This window comes from Muscardinus avellanarius, assembly GCF_963383645.1.
Source record: "Muscardinus avellanarius genome assembly, chromosome: 6".
NCBI lineage: Eukaryota > Metazoa > Chordata > Mammalia > Rodentia > Gliridae > Muscardinus > Muscardinus avellanarius.
This window is the reverse complement of record NC_137791.1, coordinates 30805159-30827381: the sequence shown is the minus strand read 5'-3', so window position 1 is coordinate 30827381 and position 22223 is coordinate 30805159. Positions and strand designations below refer to the sequence as shown.

General features: G+C 40.7%; 2 protein-coding genes across 4 annotated transcripts in view; one reads left to right on the top strand and one right to left on the bottom strand.

The window, feature by feature from the left end:
- SPMIP2 (sperm microtubule inner protein 2) overlaps nt 1-1075 on the top strand; it is a gene marked incomplete at both ends in the record, with an annotated part of 171220 nt that extends 170145 nt beyond the window's left edge. Inside the window, one exon of the mRNA XM_080697165.1 lies at nt 960-1075. Within this exon, the coding sequence (XP_080553291.1) occupies nt 960-1075 (116 nt within the window). The remainder of the gene's footprint in view (nt 1-959) is intronic.
- Nucleotides 1076-2911: 1836 nt separating this feature from the next.
- FNIP2 (folliculin interacting protein 2) overlaps nt 2912-22223 on the bottom strand; it is a gene marked incomplete at both ends in the record, with an annotated part of 162942 nt that continues 143630 nt past the window's right edge. For all 3 annotated transcript variants that reach the window (XM_080697732.1, XM_080697734.1, XM_080697733.1), the window contains 3 exons: nt 2912-2990; nt 9068-9183; nt 16788-16988. In XM_080697732.1, the coding sequence (XP_080553858.1) occupies nt 2912-2990; nt 9068-9183; nt 16788-16988 (396 nt within the window). The remainder of the gene's footprint in view (nt 2991-9067; nt 9184-16787; nt 16989-22223) is intronic.

The window sequence follows — 22223 nt, the reverse complement described above, 5'->3', positions numbered from 1 at the left end:
GATTGAAGCCTGTACAAAAGCTATTTAACACTGATAAAAAATAAAATACTTTGGAATTATGCACAAGTATGGAAGCTACATTTTAAATTTTCATTGTCATGTTTAAAACATACACAATTACCTTTACATTCATATCACTTATCAATTTTTAAAAAATAAGACTGCAACATGCTGGAAAGAGGTCTGTCACAGTAACATTTACGTATGTCTGCTGTCGTGCCTCACTAGCTTGCCTGAAAAAGCACGCTGCTACAAAAGTCACACTCAAAGCTAAGACTGAGAAGTCCAAGAGACCCTAAAGGTGGAATCCTATCAACTGAGGTAGATTTCTTTTATTTTTAAACTTTGACTCTTTTTCTTGAGGTGGGCATGGGAGCAGTGGGGCCCCATTCTTGCTGTTCAGCGGAGACAGAATGAAGCTGATGGGGCACGATGCTGAATGGGTGCCTCTCAACAGAATTCTGTGACTTTTTTTTCCTTTTTCGCTTTTGTGAAGATGTTGAGTTCAAGACAAAGAAAAATTGAATATTAACTATTTGGAGGAGGCTTATAAAAGAGCAGCAACATTCTTGCTCTGATGAGCATCCTGGGTGTCTGGGATGACCCCCATGTGTGGCCCACCTGCCATTTCCCAATAGGCATTTTCCCAGAGTGAGTTTTGGAACGGTAGATCAGGAGGCAAACTGCATTTTTCTCAGGCTTTGAGGAGCTGGGCTACATTTTTTTTTTTATGTATGGAATTGAGAACCAGTCATTTAAAGCTCACACGCCACACGGTACATATTAGACTTGAACTGATTGTGTCAAGTTATTTTCTCTGCAACCCTGGAAGGTGGTGAATGAGGCAAAGTGCCCACAACATGTAAACAAGGAAAAGGGAACAGGAACTGAGGGGGTGCTGTAAGTCAGCGAGATAGAAAAGCTGTAACATTAGCTTCTGACAATTGATTGACACAAAGGAAAAGCAATGGCTGGGCATCCTGAGCCACAGGTGGGGCTCATCCCTTTCTGTAACACGATGGCAAACCATGACATCGTAGAACCAGAGAATTTAAAAACCCAAACTCAAATGTGACGCAAAAAGAAATTTAAAAATATGAAAAAATGGAATGCAATCTTGTTAAATTAAGACATAAAATAAAAATTAAAGATCTTATGAGCCTTGACAATAGGAGGGAAGGGAAGATAGCAGTTCTGATCTATTTCTAAGAAATAATACACCCACTTGTCTCCATTGGTACAGCTGTATACTCTCTCACATACAAATAATTAACAGCATTTGTTAAACAAAAGACAAACATGTCATTTGGTGGTTAGGATTATTATTATTTTTTCCCCCTGGTACTGGGGAAGGAATCCAGGAGCATTCTACCTCCAAGCTACACCCCCAGCCCTATTTTTTATTCTTTATTTTGAAACAGGGTCTCACTGAGTTGCCAAGGGCCTCGATAAGTAGCTGAAGCTGTCCTTGAACCGCGATCCTCCTGTCTCAGCCTCCCAAATGCTGGGATTACAAGCGTGTGCCACCACGCCCGGCAGGATTAGAATTTTATCAAATATAAAATCTGAACTAAGTCTAACCCCTGGTACAAAAGATACATGGGAAGGACTGAAGTGTAACAACATTTTGCTTTGCTAGATTGGCTCTTGTGTTTTGTCACCAATTTTTAATTTTGAAGGCTTTTACATTATTCTAAATGTCATGATCCAATCTGTTTCATAAACAGTAAACTAAGTTTTTTTAATATTAACAGAAAATTGAGAGGTTCTGTTTTGTTCTTAAAAGTGAGTTGGAATAAGAATTCTTTACTTTGGTAGGTTTTATACAACAGTCAAGTTAATTTCTAGACAATGTTTTGAGATGGAAATGGGAACTCAAAGGTGCAAGCTGATAATGCAAAAACTGAGGCCATCTATAAACTATTTCTGAATGTTCAAACTAATTGCTGTTACCAGTCACCCTGAGCTGCCGCAGGTTTTATTTCCCACTGGGACAGCTGTGTCTTTTAAGTATAAGCAGTCATTTTATTAAGTATTCTAGGAAGAAAGTGGCTCTCTCTCACTGGAAGAATTTACCAACAGAAATGCTCTTGAGCTTAAAGAAACAACTTTGGTAAATGGCCTCTGCTGAAAAGGCTGCTGAGAGCTCTAAAGTATAAAGATAAAGCATATGGTGTCACACTGTGCACTTTGCTGCCATTAACCACACCTTGATGGGATTAGGATGCTACATTGATTCTTGGGTTTATTGCACCAGCAATACATCCTACCTGTGGGTGCATCTGAAACAGGTAAACTTGGGGGAGCAGCGAGAACAGAGTCCCCCCCCTCCCCCAGAGCACTCTCTCTCCTGTTAGGCGATCCTCTTTCACATCTTACAGCAAACAGCTGCCGTAGCCATGACTGACGAGGGCACTGTGTCTTTTAATCACCTCATCATTTGTAAAAAGCAAGCCCCAACCTGGAATCTAAAGTCCTTGTTCTGACTCTAAGAATAGCACATGATGCCCTCTCCAATTTGCAGTGTTCACGCCTGAACTCTGAAACATCTCCTACTGGAATGTTCTGCACTCTGCTTCCCTGCCTGCTCCAAAGTCACTTGCCGCCATAGGTGATCTGGGCCACATGCTTAGGGTGTAGTGCTTATGTTTAGTCCTACTAGAAGGGCCACTCTCGCCATTAATTCCTGGGGAAACAAAGGCCTAAAGTGTTCCTGAAAATCATGAATGCCAGTTGCTGATTTAACCACAGTCTTCCAATGAAGCACTCACTTGGAAGTGACAATGCAAAACCCGGGGGGAAGGCGCTGGGCTTGCTCTTCTCACGCTGCTGACCGCACAGGGCTTATCCCTTTTTCCTTCAGTTGAGAGTGTTTTTCTTCTTCTGAGAAAGTGATGTCCTGAGCTTCAGCTTATAAAAGTATTTGAGCCACATAAGGAGAATGAGTACTGGCAATAGCAGTCAATAGAGGCAAGTCGTTAGATTCAATCCTGAGTATTAAAAACAGAAAAGAAAGGTACTTTAATATGTCATAATTTTATATGGAATTATTATTTCTAGATATCAAGCTTGTTAGATTAAAGTTAAACTAATGAAAAAGTAAAACAGATTAAAAAAAACTTAAGGTCTCCCAGGACAGACTGCCTAAGGGGGCAGAGGGAGACAGGCGCTGGAGGTGAGCTGCACACACATGTGGACTTGGAGCCGTCAACATTAAGCCTGCAACTTCTCTGTCCTCCCTTTGTGACATTATGCATACTTGAAGGTTTTACTTATTGCTCCCCACTTCCCCTCACTCCTCCAGTTGACTCTCCCCAAGCATACCAATTCTGCACCTAGGTTCAAATTCATTTTAAGAAAATGTTGATGGAGGCTATTTTATTTTTCAAAAACCATGGGGGATTTGTTCCAACAGGTCATACAAGTTAGATCCTCACTGAGAAATGGAGTCACAACATTCTGAGAGCAAAGTGACAGTCTTAAAGAGACGTCATAAATCCATCATGGTGGTACACACCTGTAATCCCAGTATTTGGGAGGCTGAAACAGGAGGATCACATATTCAGAGCCAGCCTCGGCAACTTAGTGACATTGCGCTCAGAAACCTTACGAGTCCCTGTTTCCAAATAAAAAATAAAACAGAGCTGGAGATGTAGCTTGGAGAGGTAGAATAGCCTTGGTTCAATCCCCAGCACCGCACATGAGACAAAGAAAGACAGACACAAAGAGAGCAAGAGGGAGAACACATCACTGCTTCAGATGGACACAGCCTTGGCTGCCTCTCAAGGAGACGTGAACACAGAGTGTTCTCTGGCTAAATGCTACTAGGTGTTACGGGGGAAGAGGGAGCCAGACTATTTTAGTCTCTGTAATATGCTTAATTCCTTCTTTTGAATACCAAAAATAAAAGCAGTAGCTGGCTGGCGTTACTTGGTGGAGATTTCTATTACTTCATCAGCAATGCTACCTGCAGCTCCAATATAGGAGGACAAGCTGTTCTCTACTATCTCAGTGCTGGCCATGGAATGAAGCAGATAAAGAGAACGAAGATGGACATGTCTCTGCCAGTAACAGATTCCGAGACCTAGGGATGAGTGCCAAGGGGAAATGAGTTCTAAGGATTCTTCTAAGAGTACTGATGGACCACTGTCAGAGTCAGGGACTAGGCAAAAGTTTAGAAATTAAGGACCACATCTAGCAGTAGGAAACTTTAAGGGCAGGATTATAGTATGAGACTGGCAAACAAACATAAAAACTAAAAGGAAAAAACAATAGAGATCTGTTTTAAGTTAACCATAAAAGCAGATGCCTCAAAAGGGAAAATATTTTTGAAGAAAAATATTTTAAGAATATTGTAAGGCTGGACATGGTGGTACACGCTTGTAATCCCCGCTCTTGGGAGGTGGAGACAGGAGGATGGCGCAGGTTCGAAGCCAGCCGTGCTAGCTTAAGAGACCCTGTTTCCAAGTAAAAATATAAAAAAAGAGGTCTGGGAGTGTAGCCCGGAGGTAGAAAGGCTTCCAGGAACCCCAGTACCACCAAAAAAAAAAAAAAAAAATATATATATATATATATATATATATTCTCTCTCTCTTTTTTTTTTTTTTTTTTTGTGGTACTGAGGTTCCTGGAAGCCCTTCTACCTCTGGGCTACACTCCCAGACCTCTTTTTATTTTATATTTGGAAACAGGGTCTCCTAAGCCAGCGCGCGCGGCTGGCTTCGAACCTGCGCGATCCTCCTGTCTATGCCTCCCAAGCGCGGGGATTACAAGCGTGCGACACCACGCCCTGCGAGAGAATGTTTTAAGAAAATATTTTAAAAATATTTTAAGAGTACACCTGCAGTTCCAGTATTTGGGAGGCTGAGACAGGAGCGTCACTAATTCAGAGTCAACCTCAGAAACCTATCAGGCCCTCCACAACTTAGTTAGAACCTGTTTCAAAACAAACAAAAAACAAGAGGCCTGGGCTGTAGCTCTCAAGTAGAATACTCCTGGGTTCAATCTCCAGTACCACCAAACCAAACCAAACCAAACAAGTTAAGAACCAAACTAAACAATAAGTTATATCCTGGGTATGAAAGATGAAAAGTCTCACTTCCGGGAAGATGGCGACCGAGAAAAGCGGGGCTTAAGAGCCCCGCTAACAACAAATCTCCATTACCACAAAATCAGCGCCTTTCATAGCCAGAAAACACCATCACCAGTGAAACAAAAAATCACCAGGCTCCAGAGAGAAAGCGGACTGAGAACAGAGCCACAGAGGAGATACACCGGCCTCGCGCCCGAGGACGCGGCAGACGCGGCAGCAGCGCCATACTGCCGGCGGCACCGACAAATTCACGGGACGGCTACAGCAAGCTGAGGTGAGCCACTGCGGGACAGCCAGGCAGGATTTCTCGGCGCAGACATCACCTAAAGCTCCCAGTGGCCGAGCTCAGCACACGCTGCAGGAATTCAGAGTGGAAATCAAAACCAAGAAGAAAAACTCCAGCCCCACAGCAAAGGGCGTAGCAGCGGCGCCATATTGCCACCGAATTCAGTACAGCTACATCTGCGTACTCAACAACAGTGAGTCAAATTGCGGGCCACAGAGGAGAAATCCCAGTACTATACTCCCTGGGTCTTGACCCAGTGGGAGAGGGGCGGTGGCAGAGATATCACACCATAGGAGAACGTGCAACCTGGCACCCCCCACAGTCTAAAGCAGCCTCTATCGACTCTCTGGGTCGGAGACTCTGTGATACAACCCAGTAAAGGAGTAGTGGGGTCTGAGATACCACTGACTCGAGATCCAGAACACCTTAAGTGAAGTCATAGTGACCCAAGGGAAGAACCCAGAGAAGGCACAAACTTCCGAAATTATGGGAAAGAGGAATAATACTGGAGCAATAAATGCCCACAACCCCACAACATCAGAACCCGATAAAACTGAAAATCAAAGATTTCTAGAAGATCAAATCAGGAAAATAACTGTAGAAATAATAGAGGTGCTTCGAAAAGAACTCAGAGAGAGCCAAAAAGAGATAAAGGATGCAATTAATGAAGTAAAGGCCTCAATTCAAAGCACAAACAACCGATTAGAACACATGGAGAACAGAATCTCGCTCTTAGAGATGATCATTCCAAAAATGAACGCATAGTTTCTAATTTAGAAAAAAATATCCGACAGCAGGAATCTGATATTGAAGAAATATGGGCCCATTTTAAGAGAGCTAACCTAAGAATAATTGGAATAGAGGAGGGAAAAGAAAGTGAAACCAAAGGGATCAACAATCTCTTCAAGGAAGTAATAGCAGAAAATTTTCCAAACATAGAGCAAGAGGTTGATACACAGGTCCAGGAAACTTATAGAACTCCCTTTAGACAGGATCAGAGAAGAGGATCCCCACGCCACATAATTGTCAAAATGACCAATGTGGAAGCCAAGCAGAGAATCTTAAAGGCAACAAAAGCAAAGGGCCAAGTGACATTCAGAGGCAAACCAATTAGAATCACTCCAGACTTCCCAAACCACGTTATGAGAGCCAGAGGGCTTGGAGTAACATATTCCAAACTCTGAAAGAAAACAACTTCCAGCCAAAAATTTCCTACCCAGCAAAACTTTCTATCAAATTAGATGGAGAAATAAGAAGCTTCCATGACAAACAGAAACTGAAGGAATTTATGTCTTCAAAACCAGCACTAGAGAAAATACTCAAAGAGATTAACTACAAAGAAGAAATAGGTAACACACTCCAGAACTAGAGAAACAAGATTTTCCATCCAACAGACAACTAAGATTGGTTATCTGTGGAGATTCATTATTTATGTTAGTCTGTTACCTATCTCTAAAGGGTATTGTTTGCCTTTATTGTTGTTAATTTTTAGGATTTCTAGTTGGAACATTAATATACCTTCAGATATAGCATTTGGAAATAATTTATCCCATTCTATTAGCAACTGTTAACTCTGTTTACATTGTCTTTGGATATACAATATTTTTTTTTTTTATTTTTTAGGGAGTTTGTATACTCTTCTGTTGCCTGTGCCATTGAAATCATAACCAAGAAATCACTGCCAATTTCAATGTTGTGAGGTTTTATGACCCAGATTTTCTCCTAAAAGTTTATAGTCTTAAGATTTATATTTAGGTCTTTTATCTATTTTGAGTCAATATGTGTATATAGGATTAGGTAAGGGTCCAATTTTATTCTTTTCCATGTAATTAGTATTTTTCAACAATATTTAGTTAAAAGATTATTATTTCCATCACCAAATGTTTTTGGAAACCTGGTCAAAAATAACTTGACAATACAGGGAAGAACTTAGCTCTAGGCTTTTATTTAACTCCAATGGTTTATATATCTGCCTTTAGAATAGTACTACACTGTTTCAATTATTGTAGCTTTATATGGTTTGAAATCAGAAAATATATATCTTCTAGCTTTGTTCTTTTTCAAGATCGTTTTGGGTACCTAGAGTTCATATTCCATTTTAGGATAGATTTTTTTTTCCTGAAAAATAAATATATAAATATATGATAGTTTCACCTAAAAAAATAGAAAAAAATATTCTCTGGTAAGAAAGAAAGCAAAAAGAAAAATTGAAATGTTATCTTTAAGTCATCAAAAGCTTGGTATCAGACAAATGAAACTGTTATGTGAGATTATCATTTTTAATTTTTGATAAATTGCTATAATACTAGATGTCAACCACTAAGCCAAGCATGGGAGGGAGGGATAGGGAGAGAATGGGGTGGGGATCGGGTGGGGGCTGACTGGGCATTGTGTGCATGTATGTCTACAAAAGTATGTATCCCACTATGATGTATGAATACAGTGCACCAATAAAAAATTAAATTAAAAAATAAATAAATAAAATAAAATTTGGAAACAGGGTCTCCTAAGCCAGCGCACACGGATGGCTTCGAACCTGTGCGATCCTCCTGTCTCTGCTTCCCAAGCGCGGGGATTACAGGTGTGCACCACCACGCCCGGCTCAATTATACTAATTTATAATTCCACCAACAGTGTATAAGAATACCGATTTCTCCAAATTCTTGCCAGCATTTGTTATTGTTTTTATTCATGATGGTTACCATTCTAACTGGAGTTAAATGAGATCTCAGTGTAGTTTGATTTGCATTTCTCCTAACTGTCAGTGATGTTAAGCCTTTTCCATATATTTGTTGATCAATTATATTTCTTCTTTTGAAAGTAAAAAAAAAAAAAAAAGAAAAGAAAGATGAAAAGTCTGATAAGAATGTAGAGGCCTGAGTTAAAATAATACTTTGATTGGCTTAATAGAGCATTTAAAGGTTGATACTACTACACACAGTATTTTCTTACTCCAAGTTAGAAAATCATCACTAGGGACAAGGGGATAATTCCCCATAGACATCGTCTTTGTCGTCTTTGTCGTCTTTGTTTGGGACTGATAAATTAAGCATAGTAAAACAAGTCAGAATTTCTTCTAGAGAAGTTTGATTAGAGCAAATATCCTCTAGGAGATGTATTAATATAAGCCAGTCTCCTCTGTGGTGGGCTTAAAATAAAAGGAAGGAAGAGGACAGTCATTTGAGACACGAAGGCAACTCCTGGAAGCCCACAAGAAGGGAGGCGCCTGTGAGCACTCCTCCAGGAAGCAAGATGGAGAACACAAGTGCCTCAGAGCCTGTGACTCTGGCATTTACTAAATTACTAGAAGTAGACAAGAGTGGGATTAAACCCTCCCTTACAAGGATAAAATAAAGAAAAGACAGTACCACTATCCAAAGTTCCATAACTGAAACCAAAGATGTAGCTCAGTGGTAAACAGCTCACTCAGCACACTCAAGGCTTTGGGTTCGATCCCCAGCACCATAAGAAAAAACTTCCGTAACTATTTCCAGGTATAGAACCAGGAAACACGCTGTTATGCTATCCACTGGGGAATTTACAGAGGCCCATATCTGAGGAACCCCAGGAACTTTGATGGGTTACCTGGGCCTACAGGTTTAGGGCCGCACAGTCTACATGAGTCAGAGGGTAGAATGGTAGGGCCAGGCCCATCACAGATCAAAGTGGCTGAGCTTAGCAGAACTCACCCCAGCACAACACCTAATTCTTTAACATGAACTCGCGTGTGTCCCCGAAGATACTCAGACAGCATTTTGCTCTTAAGGTACATCTCCTGTAGTCTGTCTTCAAGATGCATGATGCACTGTGAAGTCAATAACATTTATATGAGGGCTGGAATTAAAATATGTCAATGTTGTAAAAGCTAGAATATTCTCTTAATTCATTTCTAAGTATAGAGTTATATTCTCACATCCTTTTAAGTATACTTAAAAAACTACAAGCCATTGCAAACTCTACTACTAGTAGGTACAAGGACAGGTTTTTGTAGCTGGGCTTAGTGGCACAGGCCTATAATCATTGTTCTTGCAAGGCTACCATAAGAGGTTCACAGATTAGAGGACAGCCTCAGCAATTTAGCAAAACCAGCAACAATTTATCAGATTCTGTTTCAAAATAAAATAGGGCTGGGAGTGTAACTCACAGGTACAATACCCTTAGGTTCAATCCTTAGTTACCACCCCCACCAAACACACAGAGTATCACTTAATCCCTATTAAGATTTCCATTCTAGTGTTTTATGGTTTTGTTTTTTCATTTGTTTGATTTTGGGGTTTTTTGGTGCTGGGGATTAAACCCAGGGGTGTTCTACCTCTGAGCTATACTCCATCCCCATTTTATTTTTTATTTTGAAACAGGGTCTCACTAAGTTGCTGAGGCTATCCCCAAGCCTGTTACCTTCTTGCCTCAGCCTCCCAAGTACTGAAATTACGGGTACGTACCACCATGCCTGGCTTCCCATTCTAGTATATTTATTTATTTATTTATTTATTTATTTATTTATTTATTATTTATTTATTTATGGTACTGGGGGTGGAACTCAGAGGCTTTCTACCTCCGGGCTATACTCCCAGACCCATTTTATATTTTATTTGGAAACAGGATCTCACTAAGTTGCTGAGAGCCTCACTAAGTAGCCGAGGCTGGCTTCGAACCTGTGCGATCCTCCAGTCTCGGCCTCCCAAGCACGAGGATTACAAGTGTGCGCCACCACATCCGGCTTCCATTCTAGTATTTTTAAAAAGCACTTGTATATACTTGAAATAATTTTAAAATGACTAAATTCCTGCTTTTAGAGAACTTTTTAATAAAATGCTAAGAATTCCTTATTATTGCAATTTTCATGGCTATAATTCCTGAGAATGTGAATCGTCCATGAGTTATTGGGACTATGTGTGTGAAAAACTTGCATTTTTCTAACAAGTAATTTTGCAAAGAACATCTTTGTGATTTTTTCCCCTGTATCTCTCAGATATTTTTTTTGACCCAATACATTCCCATAAGTAGAATGACTAGAACAAGGTCATTTTGGACTTTCTATGTTGCTTTTCAGAGTGTTTTTAACTAGGTCTTTAATAACAATAAAGGAAATGCAATTACTTTCAAGACATCTTTACCCTTGGAACTGTGTCCAGTTACTGCTTTAGAGAATAGCAACCATCTGTGTCTTTCGCCAGAGGCGCATGCTTTGTACTTGGCAGGCAGAGCCACCCCAGCATCTTCACTGTGACACCTGATGGCTTTGGCAAGGGCAATCTCATCATACCTAATTTTCTTCTAGATCATTGGGCCTGTTATTTTCAAGGTAAAAAGATTAACAGGTTGAAAACGTTGGACTTGACCATCTGGGCTGGTCAGTGACATGAAAAAAGTATCTGTTAGAGAGTCAATCTTTTTAGTATCTTATTGGCTTAAAATCTTAAATGCATTTTGTGGAGTGGATGAGACACACTGCTATGTGACTCAGTAATAATTAAAGCTCCTAAGGAGGACTTCACTGGTTCTCCTGTGAATGTTCTCCCAAGTGTGCAATAAAGTGACAAAGATATCACCTCCTGTTAAGTTTCAGTTCCTTGTGGAGTGAAAATCTGTTTTTTACAAGTGTTCACCATCACACTTGTAATCCGAGTAGTTAGGAGGCTGAGACCAGAGGATTTCAGGTTCGCAGCTAGCCTCAGCTACTTAGGCCCTCTGCAAGTTAGGAGACCCTGTTTCAAAACAAAGAATAAAAATAGGGCTAGGGGTTTAGCTTATAGGTAGAATGCCCCTGGGTTCAATTTCCAGTACCGCAAATAATAATAATAATAATAATAATAATAATAATAATAATAATAATAAATTTTAAATAAGAGCAATACAATATTAAAACATTCATAGTATATTATTTTATAATAGCTAATTTATAATGTTTTCATTATCTGCATGAAAAGCATATGATGCAATATAGAACTCTGATCAGGAAATGTATAATAAATATGAAATAAAATAATTTAAAAAAACTTTAAAGTTTTGGTTATCAAATAGAAATGTACTGAGTTTGTTCTCCCCCCTCTTTCTGGGATTTTATTCCTGAGATGAATTTCTTCAATTTTTAACTTTTTTTTGTGGTACTAGAGATTGAACCAAGGTGAGGGCAGTCTACTTTCAAGCTATACCCCCAGCCCTATTTATTTTTTGTTTTGAAACAGGGTCTCGATAGGTTGATGAGAGTCTCACTACTTGCTGAGCCTGGCTTGGAACCTGTGATCCTCCTATTTTAGTTTCCCAAGAATTGGGATTACAGACAAGCCCCACAATACCTGCCTCAATTTGTAACTTATAAAAATTTAAATAGTTACTTTCTCCTTTGGTATTATCATAGGCCCTAATTATACATGCTTTATTCAAGTGATGTTTAAAAGAATTGTAAAGTGCTGTTGAAATTTTCTTACTTTTGTCATTCTTCTTATTAATGTGTCATTCTTCTTAAATGCTCAACAATACTTGCATTTATAGAAATGAAAAAGAACTAGCTATTAGGATACCTTTCCAAAGGGGTTGAAACCAGAAAACTACAGTAATATATGCATACCCATGTTCATAGCAGCACAATTCACAATAGCCAAATTATGAAACCAGCCTAGGTATCTATCAACAGATGAATGGGTTACAAATTATGAGATATCCACACAATGGAATTCTACTCAGCAACAAAGAATAACAAAATTATGTCATTTGTAAAAAAAAAAAAAAAAGTGGCAGGACCTGGAGAACATTCTGTTAAGTGAGCTTAGCCAGTCACAGAAAGTGAAGGGCCATATGTTTGTTCTCATAGGCAGAAGCTAGGGAGTATTGGGGATACCCGAGGGACTCCAGACAATGGAGGAGAAACCTCAGTGAAGCCAGGAAGGTGGTCTACAAGGAGAGGGGAAAGCCGGGTGTGGTGGCGCACGCTTGTAATCCCCACGCTTGGATCGCCCAGGTTCAAAGGCTTAGGAGACCCTGTTTCCAAATAAAAATGTAAAAATAGGTCTGGGAGTGTAGCCCGGAGGTAGAAAGAACTACCAGTACCACCAAAAAAAAAAAAAAAAAAAAAAAAGAGGAGGGGAAGAGTGAAGTTCACTGAAGGAATTACTACCATTGGCTATGTGTACATATATGAAAACGCCAAGGTCAATCTCAGTGCTCTGTGAGGGGAAGGGGGAGATGGACAGGCAGCAGGGGGAGGGGCACCAAGTGCTGCGTGAACATATGTCACTGTCAGCATGATTTACATTTTGATGTGAGACTATAATAAAAGCACCAATAAAAGCATTAAAAGAATTAGCTATGGTAATTTATTGCTTTGGTAAGATATCCAATGGAGCAGCTATATTTATAGAATAAAATATAAAGAAGTTTAGTAAATACTTACAGCACTAAACACTCTGAGGACTAATATGCCCTCCTTCCCTTACAGAAATGTAGACGTCAGCCTCTAAGTCAGCACAATCAGCCTGCTTCTACAAGAAAACCTGCCTACAGGGGTAGGAGCGCAAATGAGGTCACAATAACCTGGATGCTTCTTATATTACCTGGGACGGATATCCTGCAAGAGTATGCTTTGCTTTAAACCCCCAATAAAGAGTTTAGTGAGAAGATATTGTCAGTTTTTACAACCATTAATACTGTTTCATGAAAACAATTATTAACTGATATACCAATAAAAGGCATTTACTGAGGGCATTGGACATCTAACATTCTAAATGCTTCTCATGAATCATGAGTATGTGAGATAAGTTCTATTTTTTAATCTAGGTTTGAAGATAAAGAAACTAAGGCTTTAAGAAGTCACACAGTTAATACGTAGTATAAGTTGGATTTGACTCTGGAGCCTGTGTACTGACCACTAATGTGTCTGCACTAGATTTTAACACTCCTATCCTGGTATGGTACAGGACAGTCTATTTCTGAGCTGTATCCGCAGCCCTTTTTATTTTGTATTTTGAAACACAGTCTCACAAAGTTGCTGAGACTGGCCTTTTCTCAGACTCCCAAGTACTGGGATTATAGGTGTGTGCCACCATGTCCAGTCATATGAGCTTTAACAATTAAAGAAAAAAAGCTGTATATAAGCTGGGTGCAGTAGTGCATGCCTGCAATCCCAGTACTTGAGAGGCTGAGACAGGGCTGGATTGTAGCTCAGAGGTTGAATGCACCTAGGTTCATTCCCCAGTATCATATTACATACACATAAAAAAATGTACCCAATCTATAATTTTCATAGGATTCTCATAACATGCTTGTAGTACTGTTTTACATTATGAAATGAGAAAGCTGAATTCAGAGATACCATCATCTAAGTAATCAATGGCAAAGTCAAGACTTCCATGCAGTTGTGCTTAGTGGTCATTCTGTCATGCCGCACTGACACTGCTTTTTATGAAAACCATTACTTTATTAATTTTGGTACTGGGGATTAAACCCAGGGACATTTTACCTCCCAGCTATACCTCCAGCACTTTTCATTTTTAATTTTATTTTATTTTTGTGGTACTGGGGATGGAACCCAGGGGCATTCTACCTCTGAGCTATAATTCTAGCCCTAGTTTTTATTCTTTATTTTAAAATAGTGTCTCACTAAGTTGTGGAGGACCTCACTAAGTAGTGGAGGCTGGCCTCAAATAGCAAGACCCTATTTCAAAATAGAACAGAGATGGGATGTAGTTGTAATCCTCCTGTCTCAGCCTCCCAAGTACTGGATTTACAAACATGTGCCACCACACCTGACTTCTTTTTTTATTTTGAATCAAGGTCTTGCTAAGTTGCTGAGGCTGACCTCAAACCAGCCATGCTCTGCATCAGCCTCCAGAGTAATGGGATTATAGTTGTGTATCACTATGCCTGGCTACAACCATTATGTTATGGCGCCTTCTACAAAGCCCTAAGTCTTGACCAATTTTGAGGAATGTTTTACAACTGTAGACTTTGTTATAAACCCAAGAGCTGGGTGTGGTAGAGCACGCTTGTAATCTGAGTACTTGAGAGGCTGAAACAGGAGGATTCCAGTTCGCAGCCAGCCTCAGCTACTTAGTGAGACTCTCCACAACTTAGTGAGACCCTGCTTCAAAATAAAGAATAAAAAACAATGTAGCCGGCGTGGTGGGGCGTGGTGGCGCACCCTTGTAATCCCCGAGTTTGGGAGGCAGAGACAAGTGGATTGCTCTGGTTTGGAGCCAGCCTTGCTGGCTTAAGAGACCCTGTTTCCAAATAAAAAAATATAAAATAGGTCTGGGAGTGTAGCCCGGAGGTAGAAGGGCTTCCAGGAACCCCAGTACCACCAAAAAAAAAAAAAAAAATCAACCCCCCCCCAAAAAAAAAAACAATGTAGCTTGGAGGTAGAAAACCCCTGGCTTCCATCCCCAGCACTGCAATAAATAAATATCCCAGGAAAGTGACCACTCCGCTGGTAATTAGTATATTTCATGCATATTCAGCTTCCTATTTTGTTGTTAAATGGCTTTATGTCATTTTCCAAGGCCAGAAGGGAGATGTTTGGTCCAGAGTTATGCAGCAGAGAGCAGTGCTGTAGGGAGGGAGCAGAGCAGAGTAAGCACACTCTTCCAGCTGGGCTGCATCCAGGAGCCAGCTCGCCGACGTTCTCTTAGCTCTATGCCTTCAGCTTTGCTCCTTCTCTTGAAACTTTCCTCCCTCCCTTCAAGATACATTTCCTTTTAGCCGGGCATGGTGGCGCACGCTGGTAATCCCTGCGGCCAGCTGCGCGCTCTGGCTTAGGAGACCCTGTTTCCAAATAAAAATGTAAAAATAGGTCTGGGAGTGTAGCCCTGAGGTAGAAGGGCTTCCAGGAACCCCAGTACCACCAAAAAAAATAAATAAATAAATAAATAAAATAAAATAAAATAAATATATATGTATATATTTCCTTTTAATCTCTGTGTGAGTGTACACACGTGCACACACACACACGGAGGAATTTGTTGTGCATGTTAATTCTGGTGACTAGAGGAGAACTGCTAATAATTTTCTGAGACCTTTTTTTATATATTTTAATTTGGAAACAGGGTCTTTTAAACCAGCGAGGCTGGCTTCGAACCTGCGCGATCCTCCTGTCTCCGTGGGGATTACAAGCGTGCGCCACCATGCCCGGCGTGAGACATTTTAGGCTCTGTTTATTGCTTGTATTTAAAATAATATTATGAAAGTGATTTTAAAAATCCCACACGAGAGCCAGGCGTGGTGGCGCACGCTTGTAATCCCTGCACTTGGGAGGCTGAGACAGGAGGATTGCAGAGGTTTGAAGCCAGCCTCAGCTACTAAGTGAGGCCCTCAGCAACTTAGTGAGTCCCTGTTTCCAAATAAAATATAAAATAGGTCTGGGAGTATAGCCCAGAGGTAGAAAGCCCCTGGGTTCCACCGCCAGTACCACACACACATACACACACACACACACACACACACACACACACACACACACACACAAAAATCCCACACGAGAGGGAACAACTGCTGGGCACAGTGGCACACACCTATAACCCAGACACCAGGAGGAGGAAGAAGGATCATAAGTTTGTAGCCACCCTTGGTAAGCTTGTGAAATCCTGTCTCAAAATAAAAAATAAAAGGGGAGCCAGGCATGATTGTGCACGCTTATAATCCTAGTGCTTGGGAGGCTGAGACAGGAGAATCGCAGGTTTGTGGCCAGCCTCAGCAACTTATGAGGCCCTCCATAACCTAGTAAGACCCTGTTTCAAAATAAAGAATAAAAAATAGGGCTGGGAGTGGAGCTCAGAGATAGAACACCCCTGGGTTCTATCCCTAGTAACACACACACACACACACACACACACACACACACACACACACACACGTAAAAGAAGCTAGGGATGTACTTCAGTGGTAGCATACCTCTGGGTTCAATTTCCAGTACCACCAAAAAATAAATGAATAAATAAAAATAAAAGGAACAATGGATATCATGTAACATGTATATAGCATCTCAAATTTTTATGTTTCCACAAACTGTAATCTATTTTATTCTTAACACTTTAGTGAGGATGGTTACTAAACAAAAGAACTATAATCCCTTTGGAAACTGGCTTGTTTAATATCAATTAGTTCGCTATTAAGTTCTCCACAGGGAGATCTCAGATTTCCTTTCATGCTTGATTCTTCGGATTGACCTTATTTACTTTACCATAAACCTTATTCAAAGCGATTTCAATGCCCCACTATGTTATTAGTTTCATGAAAGGGCTATTGTTACTGAAATCTATCTTGTTTGCTGGTTTTATGTTGCATGTTCCACTTTTACTTAATGCTAACCTCTAATAAATATTAAAATAGTGCCTGAAAATGTGCTTTTTACAATCAAACTGTTACTATAACTGTTTTAAACTTTTTTTCTTTGATGATATGAGAAGGCAGACTTACAAAATCTGCAGGGAGGTGAAGCTTATAAAGCTGTAGAATGGACTGGAGCAGACCAGACACCTGACTGGAGACCAGGACGTCCTGGCCCAGTTTCATGCTGTCCATCACCTTCCTCTGACTTGTGGCCACCTGGACGCTCCACTTGTCTGTGTCTGCGATAATACAGACGGCTTCAGCTATGGGCTCATCAAGCACCGGATGCTGAAAGAGAAACACAGTAGGTCAACTTTCCACACTGCTGCCAGGCGATAGCAAAATGTCCAGGGTGCTTTTGTTTAGAGTCAACAAACCTTTTTGAAGTTGCTTAGCAACAACTAATGGGAGCCACAGAAATTTAAGGCTTTACACAGATGCAAATAGGAGTGCCACTAAATCATCATTTAAAGTTACATTTAGTCATTATTCTTTTGTGTGTGTGGGGGGGGGGGGGAGTTGAACCCAGGAGCATTCTACATGAGTTACACGCCCAGCCCTATTTATTTTTTATTTTGAAACAGTGACTGATAGGTCACTGATAGGTTACGGATAGTCTTGCCATGTTGCTATGCTAGCCTTGAACCCAAGATCCTCTTGTCTCAGTTCCCAAGTATGAAAAACTACCTGAGTACAAAACTACACCCAGCAATCACAATTCTTTTCTTATAACCAGGAAGTACACTGTAGCTATTGTTAAATGTTCACAGATAGTCAAAAAGATATGTACCGTCCCTATATTGTAGGATATTAAAATTCTTTTTTTATTTATTTTTTATTTTTATTTTTTGCGGGTCTGGGGATGGAACTCAGGGGCATTTGACCTCCGAGCTACACCCCCTGCCCTATTTTTTATTCTTTATTTTGAAACCGGGTCTCACTAAGTTACGGAGTGCCTCACTAAGTAGCTGAGGCTGTCCTCGAACCATGATCCTCCAGGTCTCAGCCTCCCGAATGCTGGGATTACAAGCGTGCACCACCACGCCCGGCTTTAAAATTCTTTTTTTTGAGAGGTTGCATTCTCCTTCTAAATCAGTGCAACCAAACTAAGGTATAGAATTCCACTGATAGCTTCCCAATAATAAGGTTGTAGACAGGGTAACTTAATATTCCCTTAAAGTTACAGCTCTAAACATTAAGCAAAATGTATTTAGTAGGTTTTAGTAACTATATATTAGTCATCTCTAGCAACCAACTAAAAGCAAACTGAGGGCTGAATTTATTTATCCAGATGAGTCCACATTTATTAAATAAATAAATTCCACATTTATTAAAATAAATAAAGAATTAAAGTGAATTAAGAATTAAATTGTGTAATTCTTGATAATAAGATGTGCCACAGAGTAAGTGGCACACAAAGGGCCAACAAAGGCAAAAAAAAAAAAAAAAAACCCAGACTTGAAAATATCTAATTTAGCCTAGTGTGTGGCACATGCCTGTAATTCTAGAACTTGGGAGGCTGGGATAAGAAGATCACAGATTTGAGGCCAGTCTCAGCAACTTAGGCCCTCAGCAACTTAGTGAGACCCTGCTTCAAAATAAAAAACAAAATCAGGCTCAGAGTGTAGCTTGGAGGTGGAATGCCCCGTGGTTCAATCCTCAGTTACACATACCGTAACATACCATATACGTACAAATCTAATTTCTCAAAACTGATTGAAAACTAACTGCTTCACCGCCAGCCCCTTCTGCCACAACCACTTGGCATCCTGCGAGTGCACAAATCCATGTTCCAACAGGATAGCCCATCTAGACTGCAAATAAGAGAGCAAGAAGGGAGCCCTGGGGAGACTAGAGCAGCAGACAGGCCGCAGACCTCACAGCCAGCACGTGTGCACACATGCTTCTACCTCTCATTTCCCAAAGGAAAACTAACACTCACTTTCTTCTGTCGCAGTCTGTTCCATTACCCTGTGCTGCTGCCGGTTGCTTTGGCTGCTTGGCGTCGCTTCTCAGTAGGTTCATCCTAATTTCCCCCTGGCGAGTGACTTTCTTGAATAAGGCCTGGTGGGTCTGTAATCAGCGTCTCACCTTCCTTTATTAGGGTGTGGTTATGGGATACCAGCCACGTCAATCAGATGCTCCCACCCCAGGAGGTCACAGCAACTGGGAATGGCTGATAATACCACATTTTTGCCTAGACAGCAACCGGCACAAATACCTTCAGGTAGTTCATGATATCTGGGATTCCCCAGAGTTCTCATCAATGTCATGAATTCCTAATGTCCTTCCAATAAATTCCATTCTGCTTAAATTAATAAGATTTGGTTCCTGCTAATTACAACAAAGAACCCAAGCAGATACACAGCCTTGTCCTCAGATAGTAGTTGCTTAAAATTTCTAGGACAATATAAGTAATGGTACTTTCCAAGTAGAAATCAAAGATATATTGTCATCCTATACCTGTTAACAACAGTTGATGCAACTACCCACCCACCCCTGAGCTCTGTTATTAAAAGGGGAGCTGATACACCTTTGCACATCTTCTCACACATAGAGAAAAACTGGCTTGTGAGCTGAATGAAAATGTTGGAACCAGCATTTTTTTCTATACTATTTCTAAGAAGAAAGCTTTCAGTATTTGTTTTTACCACTGAAAGCACAGATCAACTTTTATTTTATTCTATGCTGGGGATTAAACCCAGGGCCATTTTACCCCAGCTCTTTCTATTTATTTATTTATTTATTTATTTATTTATTTATTTATTTATTTATTTAGTGGTACGAGGGATGGAACCCAGGGGCATTGTACCTCTCTGAGCTACACCTCCAGCCCTACATTTTAGTCTTTTTTTTTGGTGGTACTGGGCTTCCTGGAAACCCTTCTACCCTCCAGGCTACACCCCCAGACCTATGTTTATACTTTTATTTGGAAACAGGGTCTCTTAAGCCAGCGAGGCTGGCTCTGAACCTGCGTACTCCTCCTTTCTCTGCCTCCCAAGCGTGGGGATTACAAGCATGCGCCACCACGCCTGGCTCTATTTTTTATTTTGAATAGGGTCTCACTAAGTTGGGGAGGGTCTTGCCAAATTTCTGAGACTGGCCTTGACCCTGTGATTCTCCTGCCCAGCAGAAGATCTACTTAAGCATGTGTTCGAGCAATCTTAATGAGATAGAGTATGATAAAGCATTTTTTTGAATTAGTGAGGTTCCATTTTCCAAGACCATTCTTGTGTAGACTTGTAAAGAGAAGAGTACAAGGTGTTCTCACACATGCCCTACTCACCCTCACCCTCCTCACATTCTCCAAAACACTATAGGCACAGGGCCAGGCTGGGATGAAGCAGCGCTCAGTGGTAAAGCACTTGCCTTGCATACGTGCGATCCTGAGTCCCATCCCCAGCACACACCAACACATGAGAGACTCAGGGACTTCCCTTCAAAAGTTCCTGTGGGATTTTGCTTAATCAGGGTGTCATAAATTCACAGCAAGAGACAACGACTTGCCATCAATATACCGGGCTCTTATGAACAACAACAATAAATTTAAAATAAAGTAAGTGTGTGTGTGTGTGTGTGTGTGTGTGTGTGTGTGTGTGTGTTGTCGCTGGGGATGGAACCCAGGGACATTCTACCTCCGAGCTACACCCTCAGGTCATTTTATTTTAATTTTGACACAAGGTCTCACTAGGTTGATGAGTCTTTCTACTTGCTCAGGCTGTCCTAGAACCTATAATCCTCCTCCTCAGTCTCCCAAGTGCTGGGATTTCAGGTGTGTGCCACCACACCTGGCTAGTTCAAGTATTTTAAAAGCAACTAAATAACCAACCAATAAGAGAAATGTAAAAAAAAAAAAAACCAAACTAACATGAAAACAAGCACAAGTCAATTTAAATTACTTGAGCGAAGAGGCAGAGTCCGAGGACAGACATTTTAGGCAAGGCTGAGACAAGTGAACCAGTTTCACAAGATCTCTCCTTGTACCCTTAGTCCCTAGCTCAGGAGCGGGCATTTGAAAAATGCTACTTCCCAAGTGAAAATGAATTCTGTGTTACGTAACAAGCATATACAGCGCCAAGGAGCATCTCACATTCTTAACTGCATGGGGTTGCTGACGTTCATGTTTGCAGGCTCCAGATACAGAAAAGAACCCAGCTAACCTTTTCAGAAGAGCGCCTTAAAAATACTCCAAATTAAGCCAGGCACGGTACCACACGCTTGTAATCCTAGTACTTGGGAGGCTGAGACAGGAAGATTGCAGTTTTGAGGCCAGCCTCAGTCACTTAGTGAGGCCCTCCACAATTTAGTGAGACTCTGTTTCAAAATAAAGAATAAAAATTAGGGCTGGAGGTGTAGCTTGAAGGAGAATGCCCCAGGATTCAATCCCTAGTACCAAAAAAAAAAAAAAAAAGCTCCAAATTTTTATTTTAAAGACATCTAAGATCCAAGAAACCATATTTGGATTTGTCACAGAAATACACACCTACATATACCCTACATACATCTCACTACTTAATTAAAAATTCTTGTCAGGGAAGGTTCTATATTTAAGGCATATACAGAACGGTAATTTACAAAACAAAATACAAGTATATGTATGCTTTTTTATGGTAGTATATGTATATGTATACATAAGTATATGTATGCTTTTTTAGGAATTGGACTGAATAGTTGCCCTACCTCTGAGTTACACTCCCAGCCCCATTTTTTTTTCTTTGAAACAAAGTCTCACTAAGTTGCTAGGGCCTAAGTTGCTGAGGCTGGCCTTGAACCTGAGATCCTCTTGTCACAATCTCCCAAATTCTGAGATTACAGGTGTGCACCACCACATCCAGCTGTATACTTCTTTTTTTGCTGTACTGGGGATGGAACCCAGGGCATTCTATCTCCAAACTACACCTCCAGCCCTACTATTTTTTTTTTTTTTTTTTTGCGGGTTTTGGGATGGAACCCAGGGGCATTTGACCTCCAAGCTACACACCCAGCCCTATTTTTTATTCTTTACTTTGAAACAGGGTCTCACTAAGTTGCAGAGGGCCTCACTAAGTAGCTGAGGCTGTCTGCAAACCGCAATCCTTCAGTCTCAGCCTCCCAAATGCTGGGATTACAAGTGTGCGCCACCACGCCCGGCTCCAGCCCTATTTTTTATTCATTATTTTCAAACAGGGTCTCACTGAGTTGCAAATAGGCTATGTAGCTGAGGCTGTCCGTGAACCATAATCCTCCTGTCTCAGCCTCCCAAATGCTGGGATTACAAGCGTGTGTACGCTTCTTTTTAATACCAACTTTTTCTTAATAGCCATATTGTAAGTGAGATTTGTCAAGTAAATTTTTTAAAAATTCTGGTACTGGGAATTGAACCCAGGGGCATACTTACCACTGAGTTATAGCCCCAAGCCTTTTTATTTTGAGACAGGGTCTTGCTAAGTTACTCAGGCTGGCCTTTGAAATTGTGATCCTCCTGCCTTAACCTCCCAAGTATCTGGATTATAGATGTGCACCACCACAACTGGCTGTCAAGTA